General features: G+C 46.4%; 1 protein-coding gene across 2 annotated transcripts in view; it reads right to left on the reverse strand.

Annotated features, from left to right (window-relative positions):
* Window positions 1–18,482, reverse strand: part of TMEM25 (transmembrane protein 25) — a 218,853-nt gene that overhangs the window by 126,230 nt on the left and 74,141 nt on the right. The window contains exon 2 of one of the 2 annotated variants that reach the window (XM_075327468.1): window positions 11,193–11,276. The exons of the other annotated variant lie outside the window; for it this stretch is intronic. Within the exon in view, the coding sequence (XP_075183583.1) occupies window positions 11,193–11,241 (49 nt within the window). The 5' untranslated portion in view covers window positions 11,242–11,276. The remainder of the gene's footprint in view (window positions 1–11,192; window positions 11,277–18,482) is intronic. 2 annotated transcript variants of the gene reach the window in all.

Raw genomic sequence — 18,482 nt, forward strand, 5'->3', positions numbered from 1 at the left:
GAGACCTGGAGAGGGATGCTTCAGCAAGGCTGGAATTCAGCAGATTATACTTTGCAAAGGATGTATAAATCAAGCCGCATAAAAGGTTATCCTGGAAAAACAGTTGCTTCCTTCTGCTCAGACAATGTTCCCCAACTCTGAGGACTGTTTTTTCCAGCAGGCACAATGCGCCATGCCACATAGCTAGGTCAATCAATGTGTGGATGAAGGACCACCACATCAAAACCCTGTCATGGTCAGTCCAATCTCCAGACCCGAACCCCATTGAAAACCTCTGGAATGTAATCAAGAGGAAGACCATTGAGGACTGGAGTAAGGTAATCTGTTCTGAGGAGTCTAATTTTCAGCTTTGCCCAACACCTGGTCATCTAATGGCTAGATGGAGACTTGTAGAGGGATGCTTCAGCAAGGCTGGAATTGAGCAGATTATACTTTGCGAAGAATGTATGAATCAAGCCACATAAAAGGTTATCCTGGAAAAACAGTTGTTTCCTTCTGCTCAGACAAAGTTCCCCAACTCTGAGGACTGTTTTTTCCAGTAGGACAATGCGCCATGCCACACAGCTAGGTCAATCAATGTGTGGATGAAGGACCACCACATCAAAACCCTGTCATGGTCAGCCCAATCTCCAGACCCGAACCCCAATGAAAACCTCTGGAATGTAATCAAGAGGAAGATGGATAGTCACATGCCATCAAATAAAGAACTGCTTCCATTTTTGCACCAGGAGTGGCATAAGGTCAGCGAAAAGCAGTGTGAAAGACTGGTGGAAAGCAGCCAAGACGCATGAAAGCTGTGATTAAAAATCATGGTTATTCTACAAAATATTGATTTCTGAACTCTTCCTGAGATAAAACAATATTAGTATTGTTGTTTCTAAATGATTATGAACTTGTTTTCTTTGCCTTATTTGAGGTGTGAAAGCAATACATTGTTTTGTTATTTTGACCATTTCTCATTTTCATAAATAAATACAAAATCTATTGCTTGGAAATTCGGAGACGTTGTCAGTAGTTTATAGAATAAAAGAACAATTTACATTTTACTCAAAAATATACCTATAAAGAGAAAAATCAGAAAAACTGACAATTTGGAAGTGGTGCCTTAATTTTTTGCCAGAGCTGTATAACACATACGATTGTGGAAATTATTATTCTTCCAAGATCTATTAGTTAAAATGAACATTATTTGTGGAGAAACCCCTTTAGGCTTAGTTTTCTCTTTACCGGGTCCTCCCCTGGTTTAGCTCATGGAAATTTAACCAACAAAGCTTTGTATTTCTTTATAACAGCCAAGACAAACGGGGCTGAGAATTGAAGACAACCCACGCTGTCAGTTCCAGAAGTCATTAGGTGCATGAATTGTATTTTAATATTTAAAAAGATTGATGCAGTTAGGTTTGGCGCTATGGGAAGGTTTAAGGATTGATTTTCATTCCTAACTTACAATTTTATGTGCTTCAAAATGAAAGACCCTGGTGGTTTTCTGCCACTCAATAATAATGGTGTCTGCCTTTCTAGAATATAATACTCACTTGGGTGAAAGGGTTGTCAGAAAAAACATTTTTTTTAAAAGGCTCCTGGAATATTATAAAATGATGTAATAATGCCATCATTCGCTAGCTGGCTAGAAAGTGAGCTCTTGACTGTGTCATTACATACCACACCAATCAAGCAAGTATCTACTGCACAGAAATGTTGTGGTCATATTAGAAATAGATTCATGTAGAGAGAAATCCTGAGCACATTTTGTCCTCATCAGCAGAAAGCTAGAGCACATGTGTGACATTACTGTCAGTGGCATACCACTAATTGCGGCAGGCCACACGGCTACCATGAGTAGCATCCTGTGCGAGTCTCAGCACAGCAGGACTGATGACATAACTAGCGCGCACCTGCTGCTCAGAGCCTCAGCCCACACACTGCACTGATCGGAGAAGCACATCAGGGTAATAGGGCGCGCTGAGTGTTATTTCATTTTTTTTATGTTATCAGTCAGTAATTATAATACAGCATTATTCTGTGTTTGTGGAAGAAGCTGTAGGGGCATCATATTGTGTTGGGGGCATTATATGTTACTGGGAGCGCTGTGGGGTCATCATACTCTATGGGGCCAACCATGAAAGGGGTATTGTAGTGGTTCAGAACATTAATGGCCTTCAAGAGTGGCAAATTTGCTGTATAAGGCCGGTTTCAAACGTCTGTGTTTCAGGTACGTGTGACATCCGTTCTTAACACGGATTTCACACGTACCTATGTTATTCTATGCTATACTCACAAGGTTGTGTTTTCACACGGACCGTGTGACCCCTCATGGCCCCGCACGCACACACTGAGACATGTCCGTTTTTTCTCTGGCAGCACGAGTGTCACACTGATCGCACACTGATGTGATCCGTGTGACATCAGTGTGACACATACTGGAGAAAACACGGGTCTTTTAAATGAAAAGATTTTCTATATTTACCTGTATCCAGCGCTGTTTCCTTTGGCTCTGCTGCCTCCCGCTCTTTATCGCCGCTCTTAATATTCACTGAACAGAGGAGCTGGAAGCTGGAGTAGTGCTGGGGACTTCTGTGCCGGGGACCGCATTGCTGGGGACAGGTGAGTATCCAGCAGTGTGTGTGTGTGTGTGTGTGTGTGTGTCTGTGTGTGTGTATCAGTGTGTGTGTGTTCAGTGTATACATGCATGTGCGCTATGTGTATGTATGTGCTCGTGTGACGTCCTGGACTAGCCAGGTAGTCACATACATACCAACATACACACCCCCACCCTAGGCAGTTACAGCAGCCAAACACAAAACCCTTGTTGCCTCCCTCCAGGGCCTGATGTCCACACCAGGTGGGGCGGAGCCAGGTGTTTGGCCCCACCCACTGAGGAGTTCACAGGCCTGGAGGCGGGAAAAGTGACAGTTCTGTCTTGGAGGTGAAAGTGAGAGGAGTAAACACTTGGGTGTCTGGGTTGGAGCCCAGACACTGACAGCAAGGTTGGCAGACGGTGGTGGCCGTCTGCAGGAGTTAGTGGAACTCCGCAGAGCCGTAAGGACCGGGGTCGGGCATCAGCCCGCCGGTACCGGACCGGGGAACGGAGTGAAGCTAAGCACACAGGCAGGGCCATCGGACCCCGACCAGGCTTAGAGCCGCTGTCAATAGTCAAATCCGAATGTGACAGGAACCCCAGGGGTTTTCCAACTACCAAGTCCCGATTGAAGGCAACTGTGCACCCAGAGAGGATATACAGCCACCGCCGCAGGCTAGAGATCCAAGGGCCAGCGCCTGCGGGCAAAACGGGCTCCTACGGCACCTATACGCCGGGGAGCGGACTACCGGTGGGCAACCACAGGAGTCAAGAACATTATTAAAGGTGCAGGGAAAGACAGCCACCATCAGCCGTCCGGGGAGAGCACAACAACAACACTGCAGCCGGCTCGTCCATCCGGCCGTTTTGGTTTACCAGAGACTTTGTCAGTGATTGTCTGAGTGAGTACACCAGTGCCATCCGGCACCGCGCCGTGCTGTCCCTGCAACCCTGCACCCCAGCCATCCAGCCTCCCCGTTACACCACCGGGCCCCGGGATCACCAACCCCCTACCCACGGAGGGGACAACATCTCAGCTGCACCCTACCATCTCTCCCGGGATCCCCGTTACCAGCAGCGGTGGTGCCATCATCACCACGTCCCGTGGGTGGCGTCATGAACAATCTCCCTAAACATACCACCCCCTTTTCACTCACGGGTGAGGATCGCTGCTCGAGTCCCCGGGTCCGGTCCACCGCTCGAACCACCGAGCAGCAGCAGAAGCCCCGGACCCGAGCGTGGCGAGTGCGTCCCCTCCGCCCGCGACAACTTAGCATCTACAAACAGGATTGAGCCGATCTACTTACCAGTAGAAGTGCGCCTTGTAGTCTCCGCCGGCGGCGTCCGGCCGAAAAATTGAAAGCGCCGCCATCTTTGGCGCGAAAATCTCCCGCTCGAGCATCTTCCCCGAGCAGGGAAGGTACGAAAGTGAAGCCCCGCCCCAACATGCGGAAGTGCTAGAAAGAACCAAGGGGGGGCGGGTGAAAGCCTGCCTAATGTAGCTGAGGGCATAAAAACCGGGGACGCCAGGACTCTGCAACAAATGCAACCTGTTTTAGGTCAGTTTTTGTCACTGATTCTAAATCTGCCCTTATCTTTCTTCCATCAACTCTAGTTACTGAGATGTGATATACCCTATTTAAAGTGCTGGCCAAAAGTATTGGCACCCCTGCAATTCTGTCAGATAATACTCAGTTATTTTGCTTGCAATGAAAAAACACAAAAGAGAATGAAACAAAAATCAAATCATTGATCATTTTCACACAAAACTCCAAAAATGGGCCAGACAAAAGTATTGGCACCCTAAAGCGGGCTTTACACGCTACGACATCGCTAGCAATTGCTAGCGATATCGAGCGTGTAAGCACCCACCCCCGTCGTGTGTGGATATCGTGTGTTCGCTGCTGTAGCGAACATTATCGCTACGGCAGCGTCACACGCACTTACCTGGTCGTCGGCGGCGCTGTGACTGCCGAACAATCCCTCCCCGTCACCGCGACGTCACTAAGCGGCCGGCCAATCAAAGCGGAGGGGCGGAGATGAGCGGGACGTAACATCCCGCCCACCTCCTTCCTTCCGCATTGCGGCCGGTGGCAGGTAAGGAGACGTTCCTCGCTCCTGCGGTGTCACACACAGTGATGTGTGCTGCTGCAGGAGCGACGAACCAGATCGATAATCAACCATTACCGATTTTTGGTTTTGGGACGACCTCTCCATGGTGAACGATTTTCACCATTTTTGAGGTCGCTTAAGGTCGCTGGTAAGTGCCACACGCTGCAATATTGTTAATGACGCCGGATGTGCGTCACTAACAACGTGACCCCGACGATAAAACATTAACGATATCATAGCGTGTAAAGCCCCCTTTAGCCTAATACTTGGTTGCACAACCTTTAGCCAAAATAACTGCGAACAACCGCTTCCTGTAGCCATCAATGAGTTTCTTACAATGCTCTCCTGGAATTTTAGACCATTCTTCTTTGGCAAACTGCTCCAGGTCCCTGAGATTAGAAGGGTGCCTTCTCCAAACTGCCATTTTCTGATCTCTCCACAGGTGTTCTATGGGATTCAGGTCTGGACTCATTGCTGGCTACTCTAGTAGCCTCCAGTGCTTTCTCTCAAACCATTTTCTAGTGCTTTTTGAAGTGTGTTTTGGGTCATTGTCCTGCTGGAAGACCCATGACCTCTGAGGACGACCCAGCTTTCTCACACTGGGCCCTACATTATGCTGCAAAATTTGTTGGTAGTCTTCAGACTTCATAATGCCATGCACACGGTCAAGCAGTCCAGTGCCAGAGGCAGCAAAGCAACACCAAAACATCAGGGAACCTCCGCCATGTTTGACTGTAGGGACTGTATTCTTTTCTTTGAATGCCTCTTTTTTTCCTGTAAACTCTATGTTGATGGCTTTTCCCAAAAAGCTCTACTTTTGTCTCATCTGACCAGAGACCATTCTTCCAAAACGTTTTAAACTTTCTCAGGTAAGTTTTGGCAAACTCCATCCTGACTTTTTTATGTCTCAGGGTAAGAAGTGGGGTCTTCCTGGGTATCCTACCATACAGTCCCTTTTCATTCACACGCCGACGGATAGTACGGGTTGACACTGTTGTACCCTCGGACTGCAGGGCAGCTTGAACTTGTTTGGATGTTAGTCGAGGTTGTTTATCCACCATCCGAACAATCTTGCGTTGAAATCTCTCTTCAATTTTTGTTTTCCTTCCACATCTAGGGAGGTTAGCCATGGGCTTTAAACTTCTTGATGACACTGCGCACCGTAGACACACGAACTTTCAGGTCTTTGGAGATGGACTTGTAGCTTTGAGATTGCTCATGCTTCCTCACAATTTGGATTCTCAATTCCTCAGACAGTTCTTTGGTCTTTTTTCTTTTCTCCATGTTCAATGTGGTACACAAGGACACAGGACAGAGGTTGAGTCAACTTTAATCCATGTGAACTGGCTGCAAGTGTGATTTAGTTATTGCCAACACCTGTTAGGTGTCACAGGTAAGTTATTGGTGCTGTTAATTACACAAATTAGAGAAGCATCACATGATTTTTCAAACAGTGCCAATACTTTTGTCCACCCCCTTTTTATGTTTGGTGTGGAATTATATCCAATTTGGCTTTATGACAATTTTTTTTCATTGAAGACAAATTAAATGAAGATAATAATACCAAAGAATTTGTGATTGCAATCATTTTCAAGAAGAAACTGAGTATTATCTGACAGAATTGCAGGGGTGCCAATACTTTTGGCCAGCACTGTATATGCATATTACTGATCGAAAAACTAGGACTGCTGTCTACTAAACATTCTTATTATTGACTTCTTGGTTATTAAAACAAATTCAATCTTGTAGATTAAATTTATTTATGAAGAATCTACATCGCAAAATAAGAATTAAACATCCATAAAAAGTTCTCATGGAGACATTGTTCATTTACTAAGATACGTAGTAGAAGTTGCCCTTTAAAGATTTCTTGCAGTGAGTTGCGCCAGGGCAATCCCTTTGAAATGACAAGCAATAATCCACCATCATGTGGGTATCCCCGTGTTGTTGGTATCTTTCTTCTACAGTTTTAATAGCTTGGTGGAATCATGTACCTTGCTCTTCACTTTACCAAGGTTTTCTGGGAAACGATCCAAGTGGCTATGGAGATAATGCACCTTGATACTCATTGTACAGCCAAGGTGATGGAAAGAAGATAGCATTTTTTTCTACTAGTTCAGAGTAACTATTTACTTTAGATTTCCCAAGAAAATTCTGCACAACCATAGTGATAGAAGACCATGCATCTGCCTCAGCACCATTCAATGAATCTTTGAAGTGTGGATCTTTTATGAGTCCTCTGATTTGAGAACTGTCAAACATATCTGTCGCGGACGGGTTCCGCTCCACAGCAGAGGGGCTGCATGGGGCGCTCAGATCCGGGATCGTGTCTGGGGCTCGAGTGGTGACTGGACCCGGGGCTCGTGCAACCTCCTGCTCTCGCAACAGTGAAAGGGGGTATTTACAGGGGAGATAGTTTTTGTCTGTGACGCCACCCGTGGGTTGCGGTGATGAGATGGTGGCACCACCGCTGCCTCTGGTGCCGGTGCCCGGGACCGATGGTGCTGGGCAGCAAGATGGTATCCCCTCCACTGGTAGGGGAGGTGTAGTTCCGGGGCCCAGGTGTACGTGGGGAGCAGTGCTGGGGCGCCGTCGGCAGGTTGGACCGGATGACACCGGTGTACTCACAATTGAGAATAATCCACACAGAGTCTGTACTGTAAACCAAGGCTGGATGCCGGTTGCCGTTGGAGAGGTGTGCTGGTCCCGCACATGGGTTAGCAAGATAGGGACCCTTCCTCCTGCACTTGTGTCTTGCTGTGTGTTGATTTAACCCGCTTGGAATGGAAGAAATCCGCTCCCCTGTGGTTTTGTGTACAGAGGGAGCCATGCCAGCAAAATCTGACCCTTGGGATTTTAGTGGGTTCTGGCAGACACCCTATCCCCCGCATTGGGCTTCCGTTTTGCTCTCTGGGCTTCTCTCTGGAAACAAGGTTTGGAACCTTGTCCCGCTGGTCAATTAACAAGGAGTTTGAAGCTTGCCTCATTCTAGGGTCCAGGTACCCCGCTTGTGCACGGCCTCTGGACCGGATTCCCACTGTCGGTACCAGCGGGCTACAACCCTACCCCGGTCTACTTCAGGTCTCCCGCGACCGGATCTCCGTCGCCTGTGGCCCTACACTGCCGTCTGCCACCTAGTCAGTTCTCCCGTGGTCAAAGGGCTCCGACCCTTGACCACTCTACCACTTCAGCTCCTCACTCCTCAGCTCTCCACTCACTGACTTGACTTCACTTGACTCGACTCGACTGTTGTGTTCCCACCCAACACCTTAAGACCCCTAGGTGGGCGTTCCCATCCACCTGGTCCCGCCCACTGGTGTATCCCTGTTGTCATGGGGGTGAATAGGCTTTGTGGCTGGTGTTCCTGTGTGTGGGAAGTGGTGTGAAATCCCAAGGAGGAGGCGATTCCTGTACCCTTGGTGGGGGGTACAGTCATCTGTGACTACCTGGTTTTGCCAGGGCGTCACATATCCACCTTTAGTTTCTCTATGGTGAGCACTGGAAATTATCTGCAGATATACTCAAAGCATCTTCCCTTTTTGTTTAGAGCCCTTACTACTACTGGTACACTGATCTTACTCCTGTCAACCAATAGTTCTGCAATTACATTGTTTTCTCCTACTACCATGTGTTCCCTCAGAGGCCACTGTTTTCTTATCCAGTGCTCAGTTTTTGATCTACTATCCTGGAGACAGAAAAAACAGGGATACTTAGTGAATCTGATGTCCCAAGGCAATATGCACCATTTTTAGATCCACATAGATTGGTCACTGGTGATAATGCTATGATAGTTTCTGTAGGGCCAGAGTCATTGTGCTTTGCTATTCAGTTATCTTAGTTGAGTGACCTATTGAGGTTGATCCATATTTGCTTCCATTGAGTAAAAGCTCACATTTTAGGCTCCACTTAGAACTGTCATGAACAGCCACCATTCGCTTGGTCGATATTGTAATATTCCCATTTTTATCAGAATGCCCTATATCTTAATACTTATTTAAATGCACATTGCATTTAATACGTTTTCAAGCACCTGTTACATAATATCACAACAGTCTTGGAGTGACTAGAAATTGGGTCTCCAAAGCTGACCACCAAGTTAGGGGAGCCCCTAACTGTCCTTCATCCCAGAGGTACGCCTAATGGTGGCGAGGTCTGAACCCCAGTGTAACCCTAACTTCTGAGAAGTCCTAATCTTATACCAACTCACCCGAACCCCGGAAGAGGGCGCGGACTGGAGCGATAAATCCCCACACAAACAGACAGATAGGGAGGAACTAAAACTCATACACTAGTCAATCAATGAGGTAAAGACAATATGTGCACAGTGGGAATAAATAAAAGGAAGGACATACACAATGACAGAGGTACCTCCACAACACACCACAATAGCATACAACAGTGCTCCAGCAGCTGAGTCACTATGCACCAGGATCGGTATCGCTTTCACTATATTCAGCATGGAGGAGCAGGATCAACCATCTTTTAAAGGGTGGAGGCAGCTGTGATAGGTCTTCAGTAACCTGTGAGCCGACCAGCAATTTACAGACCAGCAAGAATTAACTCCTGCCAGACTGATCATCAGCAAGCACAAAACTGGTCGACACCCGGCTCTGACTAAGGCCGGAGTCACACTTGCGAGTGACTTGCATGAGTCTCGCATCGGCATTACCTGACACGGCTGCACACTCTCCTGACAGGAGCGGGTCAGCTGCATATATTTCTATGCAGCCAAGACGCTCCTGTCCGGAGAGTGTGCGACTGTGCCGGGTGATGCAATGCGAGACTTTCGCGAGTCACTCGCAAGTGGGGCTCAGGCCTAAGCAATCCAGAAGCACCATGTGGCGTGTCAGACTCTGCAATTTGCACAGAGTGCAAAGTCCCCATGATACCTGCTGCGTATGTGCCGCCCCCGTGCCAGCAGCCGGTCACTGCTCGGGCCCGGACTTTCAGGGGTGGTGGCTCGAGGGTCTCCGGACCCGGGGGTCTCACGGACACGCCGAATAAATGGGGGGGACGTAGATGTACGGGCTAGGCCGTAGTAAGTTTGTGACGCCACCCACGGTGTGTGGTGAGGTGGGACACCACCGCTGCTGTTACGGGGCACCCGGGGGAGATGTTGTGCAGCAAGTTGTTAACCCCTCCGTGGGCAGGGATGGTGGCCCCGGGACCTGGTGGCTCTGGTGCTGGTGAGATGACGACCGCAGGGGGTGCTGGTGTTCTCACTGTTAGTAAAACACACAAGTCTCTGGTAAACCAAGGTGGTGGTGGTCGGTGCTGCGGCCGGTTGTGTTCGGAATCCCCCACCCGGCTGGTGGTCTCTATCCTTTTCCTGCACCATTGTGTAAGCTGGACTTTCCCAGTATAAAACTCAGGTGTCCGCTCCTGGCTGGATGTGGCCTAAGGAGCCGTGCCGGCAGACGCTGGCCCGTGGGATCTATGGGCCCTGGCGGTGACCTCTTATCCCTATCGGTGGGCTGTTGTCTTCTATGAGGGACTTTGGGTAGGACAGGACCTCTAGTCCTGGCCTCAATCGGTTAATTAACCAGTTCCACTTGTTTCTGGTTCCTGGCTTCAGGGTCCGAGTACCCCCTTTGTGCTACGATTTCCGGGTTGGTTCCCCGTGTCGGTACCGGCGGACTACAACCCTGGCCCAGTCCAACTCGGTTCCGCCGAGCTGTCTTCCCGTCTCCTGCTGATGGAGACCACCGTCTGCCTCCTAGCCAAGGCACCAGGGCTCCTACCCTGGTACTGTTCAACTTGAACTTCACTGCTGGAGCTACCCTTAGCTCCAGCCCACACTCCTCTCCAAACTGAACTCTAAAGCTTGACTTCTCAACTCCGCTTTTCCCGCCCTGGGTCGTCTAAATCCCTAGGTGGGCATGTCCCAAGCACCTGGTCACGCCCACTGGTGTGTCTGTCCCTAAGGGGGGGTGACTAGGGTTTCTTTTCGGCTGTGTGTTTCCTAATGAGGGAAGGTGTTAAGCAGGGGTCTATTTGTGACTACCTGATTTTGCCAGGGCGTCACACGTACAGAGCAGCACATCGCATGACACATACCTTACAGATTATCTTTGATTCTATAATTGTTGAGGAAAAAAATCCCAAATTCATATGTGGGCAACTGTGCATTATCTCAAAAAGTAGAGCTGTTACAAAAAAAAAATGAATGGCAAATTCTGATTCAGAGCACTGAATATACCTAAAATCAAGCCTAATAACTCAGGCATCAGGACACTTTTTTTAATATGTTCCCCAGTGGAAACACATACAGCATTTGGGTGGCTGTGCCCGATATTGCGGTTCGGGTGAATGGGGTTGAGCTGTAGTACCACAGCTTACAAGATTCTATGGGTCAGACCTACGACGATGATACATTTAGATCTTTTCCGATGAATAATATATCTTGCCAGTGTTTAACTTCTAGAAAACGTCTACACATCTATACATGTACCTTTGAATGGTACATAAACACTGTATAGTTTATTAGTCCATCATCACTTACCTCTAAGAGAGAATTGCTGGGTCAGCAAAAGACAAATGCTTAACAACATTTTGCAAAAACAAATTAATCAAGGATCCTTCATTCCTATAGAGAAAAAAATATATTGAATTAAAAACAAACTTTTGTGCATCGTATCACTCCTCCTTGTCAATTAGAGCACATACTGACTGTTACACATTGGGGTCTGTTTTTAATTAAAGGAAAGGGAGATCTAGGCTCTAATAGCCAAATTAGTCTCTGTTTATTGACTCCTCTACCCAGATGTTTACCAGTCTCCAGAACATGTCCATACCCAACTATTGGCAAAAAATCCACTGATCCCTCCTCTAGCTACACCCATTACACACTACAATGATGATTAACACTAGAGAAACAATTCTAATAAATGGAGAATATTTCTATTACTCAGGAATGATGCTTCCATCCAACTGCTGCTAGACATGACTGTATACAATAAACTTCAGAAAAAATGAGGATTTTATTTTTAAAAAAATGAAATTAGGGATTTGTGTGACTTGAGTACGGTTCCTATTCATGTAGTGCCTCTGAAGCCATAAAGAGTTGTTCTGCCTTATGGCAGCCTGATAATAGTCATTCATTGCAATTTCTGTTACAACCCCTAGAGGTCGCTGATATGCTGATATTCTATGAATTAATGAGTTTCTCTTTAAGCTAAATGTATTCTGGGTAGAAACGCCCCCTCTGAGCTGAGAAGAAGCCTGCAGCCATTTTCTCTTTGGATTTGTTAGGAAAACACATGCCGACTTACCTCTCTGTACATTCACCCTTGCCTAGTGTAATCCAGTGAGCACAGCAAATTACATGTGTTAGTGATAGAATCTTAGATGGTAGATTGTGTAGTAAATGCATTGTACCTTAGTGTCGTCCCTGCCTTGCTTGTATAGATAAGATTGTCTATCTCTGTTGCAGCTACAGTGACCTTTCACCTACATTCTCATAAGAACTGTATCTCATATACTGTTATGCTATGTTAACTCTGTATTAACACTGTACTGACTGTAATCATTTTCTTGTTATAGTTTTTACCCATATTCAACTGTATCTTGGATATACCGTATTCCATATTCCATAAACCGTATTCATCTGTACATTGGATATTCCTATATTCACTGTATATTCCACGTATACTGCAATCAAGTTCACGTTACCAGCCAATAAATCAAGGCTACTGAATTCCACAGTCTGTTTATTTGAAATGTGAGCGAGGGTTTAGCTGTATGCCGGAGATTCACAGCGTTACGTGAGAGAAGGCATAACAGTAAAAACGGACACTGACCACAGACGGTAGTTGAATAGACTGCATGGGACCGCTATCACCCACACTGCACCACATACGGGTACTACAGCAGCCGCCATACAGCTGCAGGGATCAAGAGTGCAGCCCTCCCCAGCAAGCACAACACCATTCCCGCCACGCGTGAATCTGTTCATGTATAGACTCAACTTTCCAGCCCAAGTTCTCAGCAATCTACAGCCGAGTGCACAATGTCTGCGTCCCGAGCACCCTCAGTCAGGACAAGGTCCCGAGCAAGCTGCTCTAACAAATCTTCAGTGAAAGAGTTCGCTGCTCTCGCTCGTGCAGAAGCTGAGGCCGCAAAAGTAAAATCCACCTTCGCTGCACAAGAGATGCAACTAAAGCTAAGACAAGCAGACCAAGATGCAGAAAGTGCATGCCTGGAAGCAGGAAGTGCACGCCTGCTAACAGACAGAACACGCTTGCTAGCTGAGCAAGAAGCAGAAAGTGCACGCCTGCAAGCAGACAGAACACGCTTGCTAGCTGAACAAGAAGCTGAAAAAGCACGCCTGCAGGCCTCTCTGGACAAACTTAATGCAGAAAAGGAGGCAGCAGTGGCAAAAGCCAAAGCAGAGTTCCTGGAGGCCGTGGAGTATTCTGAATCCGAGGAATGCAGCAACGTACTTGGATCAGACATAGAGCAACAGGATCCAACCCAACGCGTCCCAGAGTATATCCACCAGCATCCCGGAACGGATGACAACCCTGATCCACGACACCGATCAGCCCATATCGACTACCAAAGACCCAATCCCGAACTGAAGTACTGTAAGCAAGAAAGTATGCAGCAGGTCGACGTCGACTACAACTACAGTTCTACAGAACAGAAGGTATCACCTCTATCCCGAATTAGAGGGACTCCCTTTGCTTCAGAACGGTATTATACAGACTACCCTGAGACTGAAGCTCCTAAAAGGTATGGTTATACACCACACATTATACATGACTATAACACACCAGCTCGCACCAACACCAACCAAGCTACCATGGACTTTGCAAAGTTCTTTGCTCACCGAGAACTGGTTACTAAGGGACTTGTAAAGTTCACTGACAAAACTGAGAACTGTAGGTCATGGCAAGCCTCGTTCCAGAACACCATTCAGGGTCTGGACCTTTCTTGTAGCGAGGAGTTAGATCTCCTAGTAAAGTGGCTTGGGAATGAGTCGGCTGAGCACGCGAAACGACTAAGAGACATTAATATAAAGCATCCAGCCACAGACCTACGTAAGGTATGGGAAAGACTTGATGAATGCTATGGATCCATAGAAGCCATTGAAAATGCTTTATATCAAAGAATTGATGGTTTTCCTAAGATAGGGCCTAAAGGTTATCAAAAACTTAGAGAACTGAGTGATTTGTTGATAGAGTTACAGGTTGCTCAGGAGGAAGGAAATTTGCCCGGATTGGCTTTCCTCGACACTGCCAGGGGAGTTAATCAGATCGTGCAGAAACTTCCTTACAACCTACAAGAAAAGTGGGTGATTTGTGGTTCACGGTATAAGCAAATTTATAATGTGCCTTTTCCTCCTTTCAGTGTATTTGTAAATTTTGTTGTTCAACAAGCTAAAGTCAGAAATGACCCCAGTTTTGACTTCACCCTGTTGTGCCCCACTACTCCCGGTGTCAAACCCAGTAGGACACCCATGGCAGTCCATAAACTAACATTGTTTCCACAGGACCTTCTCAACATGTTAGTAAGCCACCTCCAGAAGAGAACAGACCTCAAGATGTCAGTAAGCAGTGTCCCCTACACAAGAAACTACATCCTCTACTAAAATGCAGAGCCTTCAGGGAGAAGTCTTTAGAGGATTGCAAAGGTTTCCTCAAGGAAAACAACATCTGCTTCAAATGCTGTGCTACAACATCACACCTCGCCAGGAATTGTGAAGCTAGCGTGAAATGTGCAGAATGCAGCAGCACGGATCACAATACAGCCTTACACCCTGGACCACCCCCACGAGTGTTGTCACAAGCAGAGAAGCACAATGGCAAGCAGAAGGATACTAACGTGGACTCCCCTGAGGTCACCTCTCAATGTACCAAGATCTGCGGAGGACCCGTAGGAGGAAGATCCTGTTCAAAATTCTGCCTTGTCCGAGTCTACCCAGCAGGCCATAGGGACAAAGCGATCAAGATATATGCAATCCTAGATGACCAGAGTAACAGGTCTTGAGGAAGCTGGCTGAGGTCTGCAAAGTCTGTAATCAGATGACTGGGTTGTCCCAAGCGGGATTCCTTCCTTATGTAGTCCTTGATAACAAAGCCGAATCCTTGCATTCGATGCTGAAGTCCATATAGTATTATAATCCAGGTTTGGTTATGGCTTGCCAATCGGATCCGCAGGTCCTAGATTGGTAGCATGTAGCAAGAGTCTCCCTGGGCAATGGACAGTCCTCCTTCTTATACCCCTGAAATCTCCATTCCGACCATTGGGGTCTTCACGATTGGTTGTACAAGGTTGCTTCTCTTATTGGATGAATTTCAAGCTGTATTCAAATATCCCGAGACAAGGGTGAGACAGGTAAATTACAGTCATGGCCAAAAGTTTTGAGAATGACACCAAAATTATATTTTCACATGATCTGTTGCCCTCTGATTTTTAATTGTGTTTGTCTGATGTTTACATCACATACAGAAATATAATTGCAATCATATTATGAGTACCAAAAGGTTATATTGACAGTTAGAATGAGTTAATGCAGCAAGTCAATATTTGCAGTGTTGACCCTTCTTCTTCAGGACCTCTGCAATTCTCCCTGGCATGCTCTCAATCAACTTCTGGACCAAATCCTGACTGATAGCTGTCCATTCTTGCATAAGCAATGCTTGCATTTTGCCAGAATTTGTTGTTTTTTGTTTGTCCACCCGTCTCTTGATGATTGCCCACAAGTTCTCAATGGGATTAAGATCTGGGGAGTTTCCAGGCCATGGACCCAAAATCTCTATGTTTTGTTCCATAAGCCATTTGGTGATCACCTTTGCTTTATGGCAAGGTGCTCCATCATGCTGGAAAAGGCATTGTTGGGCGCCAAACTGCTCTTGGACAGTTGGGAGAAGTTGCTCTTGGAGGACATTCTGGTACCATTCTTTATTCATGGCTGTGTTTTTAGGCAAATCTGTGAGTGAGCCGATTCCCTTGGCTGAGAAGCAACCCCACACATGAATCGTTTCAGGATGCTTAACAGTTGGCATGAGACAAGGCTGGTGGTAGCGCTCACCTCTTCTTCTCCTAATAAGCTGTTTTCCAGATGTCCCAAACAATCGAAAAGGGGATTCATCTGAGAAAATGACTTTACCCCAGTCCTCAACAGTCCACTCCCTGTACCTGTAGAATATCAGTCGGTCCCTGATGTTTTTTCTGGAGAGAAGTGGCTTCTTTGCTGCCCTCCTTGAAACCACGCCTTGCTCAAGCAGTCTCCGCCTCACAGTGCGTGCAGAAGCACTCACACCAACCTGCTGCCATTGCTGAGCTAGCTCGGAACTGCTGGTAGTCCGATCCTGCAGCTGAAACAGTTTTAAGATACGGTCCTGGCGTTTGCTGGTCCTTCTTTGGCGCCCTGGAGCCTTTTTGGCAACAATGGAAGCTCTCTCCTTGAAGTTCTTGATGATGCAATAGATTGTTGACTGAGGTGCAATCTTTGTAGCTGCGATACTCTTCCCTGTTAGGCCATTTTTGTGCAGAGCAATGATGGCTGCACGTGTTTCTTTAGAGGTAACCATGGTTAACTGAAGAGAAACAATGATACCAAGCACCAGCCTCCTTTTAAAGTGTCCAGTGGTGTCATTCTTACTTAATCATGACTGATTGATCGCCAGCCCTATCCTCATCAACACCCACACCTGTGTTAATGGAACAATCACTAAAACAATGTTAGCTGCTCCTTTTCGTTTCGTTTTAATGTTTTGTTTATTGAAACAAGAAATAAGAATACAAATTCAACAGAAATCACAGTCTTAACCAATATTATTGCAACTGTATTGTAATCTTCCCATCTCATTTTTTATAACTCAGACTACTTGTGTATTGTCTGAGCTTATCCAGATAATAAACTTAGCCTTCCGGCTTTTGGGAAAGTCCGCTCCAGATTGATTAGCCTGGTTTCTGGATTAACATGAAATAATTTTTAACAGTAAATACCATAAGAATTAGGTGTAAGGGGGAAAGCTAGGATCTAGAAGAGCGAAGTTATATCGCATGGAATTCAGTTAAGGGATTAGAGGTAATAGGTTCAAGAGACGAAGAAAGAAGGGGAAGAGATAGGAAAGAAAGAAGAGAGGAGAGAATGTTGGTCTTGGGTCCACTCATCTCGTGGTTGGTATGGTCTGACTTCTGTCCGTCATCTCATTGGAGAGGGGTAGGGTGACTCACATTTCCCTATGTTGCCGTCTGCGAAGTAACTACTGAAAATTGGGGCTTTGACTTATAGGCCTGCCAAGTCTTCCAAATCTGGTGGAAAGAGAGCGCATTCTGACGTGAAAGGGCTGAAAGTTCTTTGACATGATATAATTGATCTAACTTCAGCAATAGCTGCGTAAGGGTGGGAATTTTCGTTGTGCGCCACAATTGGGCAATGAGAAGTTTACAAGCTGAGCTTACAAATGACGCTAGTTTCGAAGTAGCTTTGTCTTTAGGCCACATTGGGAAGTTCAGAAGCATTTGTCTAGGGTCCAAGACCCCCTTTTTGCCTGTGAGGTCAAATATTAACTGTGATGCTGTCCGCCAGAAGGTCTGGATAATCGGACATTCCCACCACACATGTAAATATGTTCCCTTGTCCCTCTCGCATCGCCAGCATTGGTCCGAGGTGGAAGAGCTCCACGTACTAGACGAGGTAGGGACAATGTACCATCTCGCAATCACTTTGAAAGAATTCTCTTGAACTCTCACACAACACGACGGGCCGTGTGAAGCATTATAAATTTGGCTCGTCTGAAGGTCGGTGAATGTGGTTTTCAGGTCCCTTTCCCATCTTAGTATATATGCTCTCTTCACCACCAGTTTTTTTGTAAGCAGGGTGTGGTACAGATTAGAAAGAACTTTCCTGGGAGCCCAGGTTTGCATGCAGAAAGATTCAAATGTGGTTAAAGGTCTGTCGAGATGGGCGTGGGGTAATAGTGGGTGGATCACATGTTTTAATTTCGTGTGATGTAGAAATGTGAGCCTAGCGAGGAGAGGATTCATACCCATCTCCTGTTTAGATATCAAAGAGCCATCCACCAAAAGATCAGCCAACGGAACCTTCACCTTGGTCAGGAATGTGGCCTTCGTGGACGCAGGTTGATTGACATCAGCGTCTAATATGTCTGAAACTTGGGTTAGAGGGGAAAGAGGTGGGGCCAATATCTCTCTATTTTCCCTCCATTTGTGCATAAGGGTTCTCGTTAGTTCATTCGTAATGGGTCTTTTATCTTTCTGATTAGTAGGGGAGAGTAACATAGCTCGTAGAGGGGCGGGGGCTAAGTATTCTTCTATAGATATCCACAGTTTACTCGGTGGGCGTCTGATCCAGTCTACCGTTCTGGAGAGGACGGCGGCTTGGTAATATAACGATACATTGGGTAAACCCATGCCCCCTTTGTCTTTTGGCAAGTTCAATGTTTGAAAATTGATTCTCGGTTTATGTTTATTCCAGACGTAATTGGAGATTAAAGAGTTGCATTGAGAAAGAAAAGCTGTGGGAATTGGTATGGGTAACATTTGAAAGAGGTAGATAAACTTTGGGAGTATAATGCTTTTAATTAAGTTTTTCCGGCCCATCCACGAAAGAAAGGGAGCCTTCCACGAGGCTAAGTGTGCGGTAAGATTAGGAAGAAGGGGTTTGTAGTTGAGGTCAAACAAGGACTTGAAGGTTTTCCCTAATTTAATGCCTAGGTATGTTATGTGGCTATATGGCCACCGAAAAGGAAACGCATTTTGGAGAGACTTTATAACTTTACTGGCGATATTAATGCTTAATGCTTCTGATTTAGATAGG

Source organism: Anomaloglossus baeobatrachus, chromosome 11 (assembly GCF_048569485.1).
Source record: "Anomaloglossus baeobatrachus isolate aAnoBae1 chromosome 11, aAnoBae1.hap1, whole genome shotgun sequence".
Taxonomy (NCBI): domain Eukaryota; kingdom Metazoa; phylum Chordata; class Amphibia; order Anura; family Aromobatidae; genus Anomaloglossus; species Anomaloglossus baeobatrachus.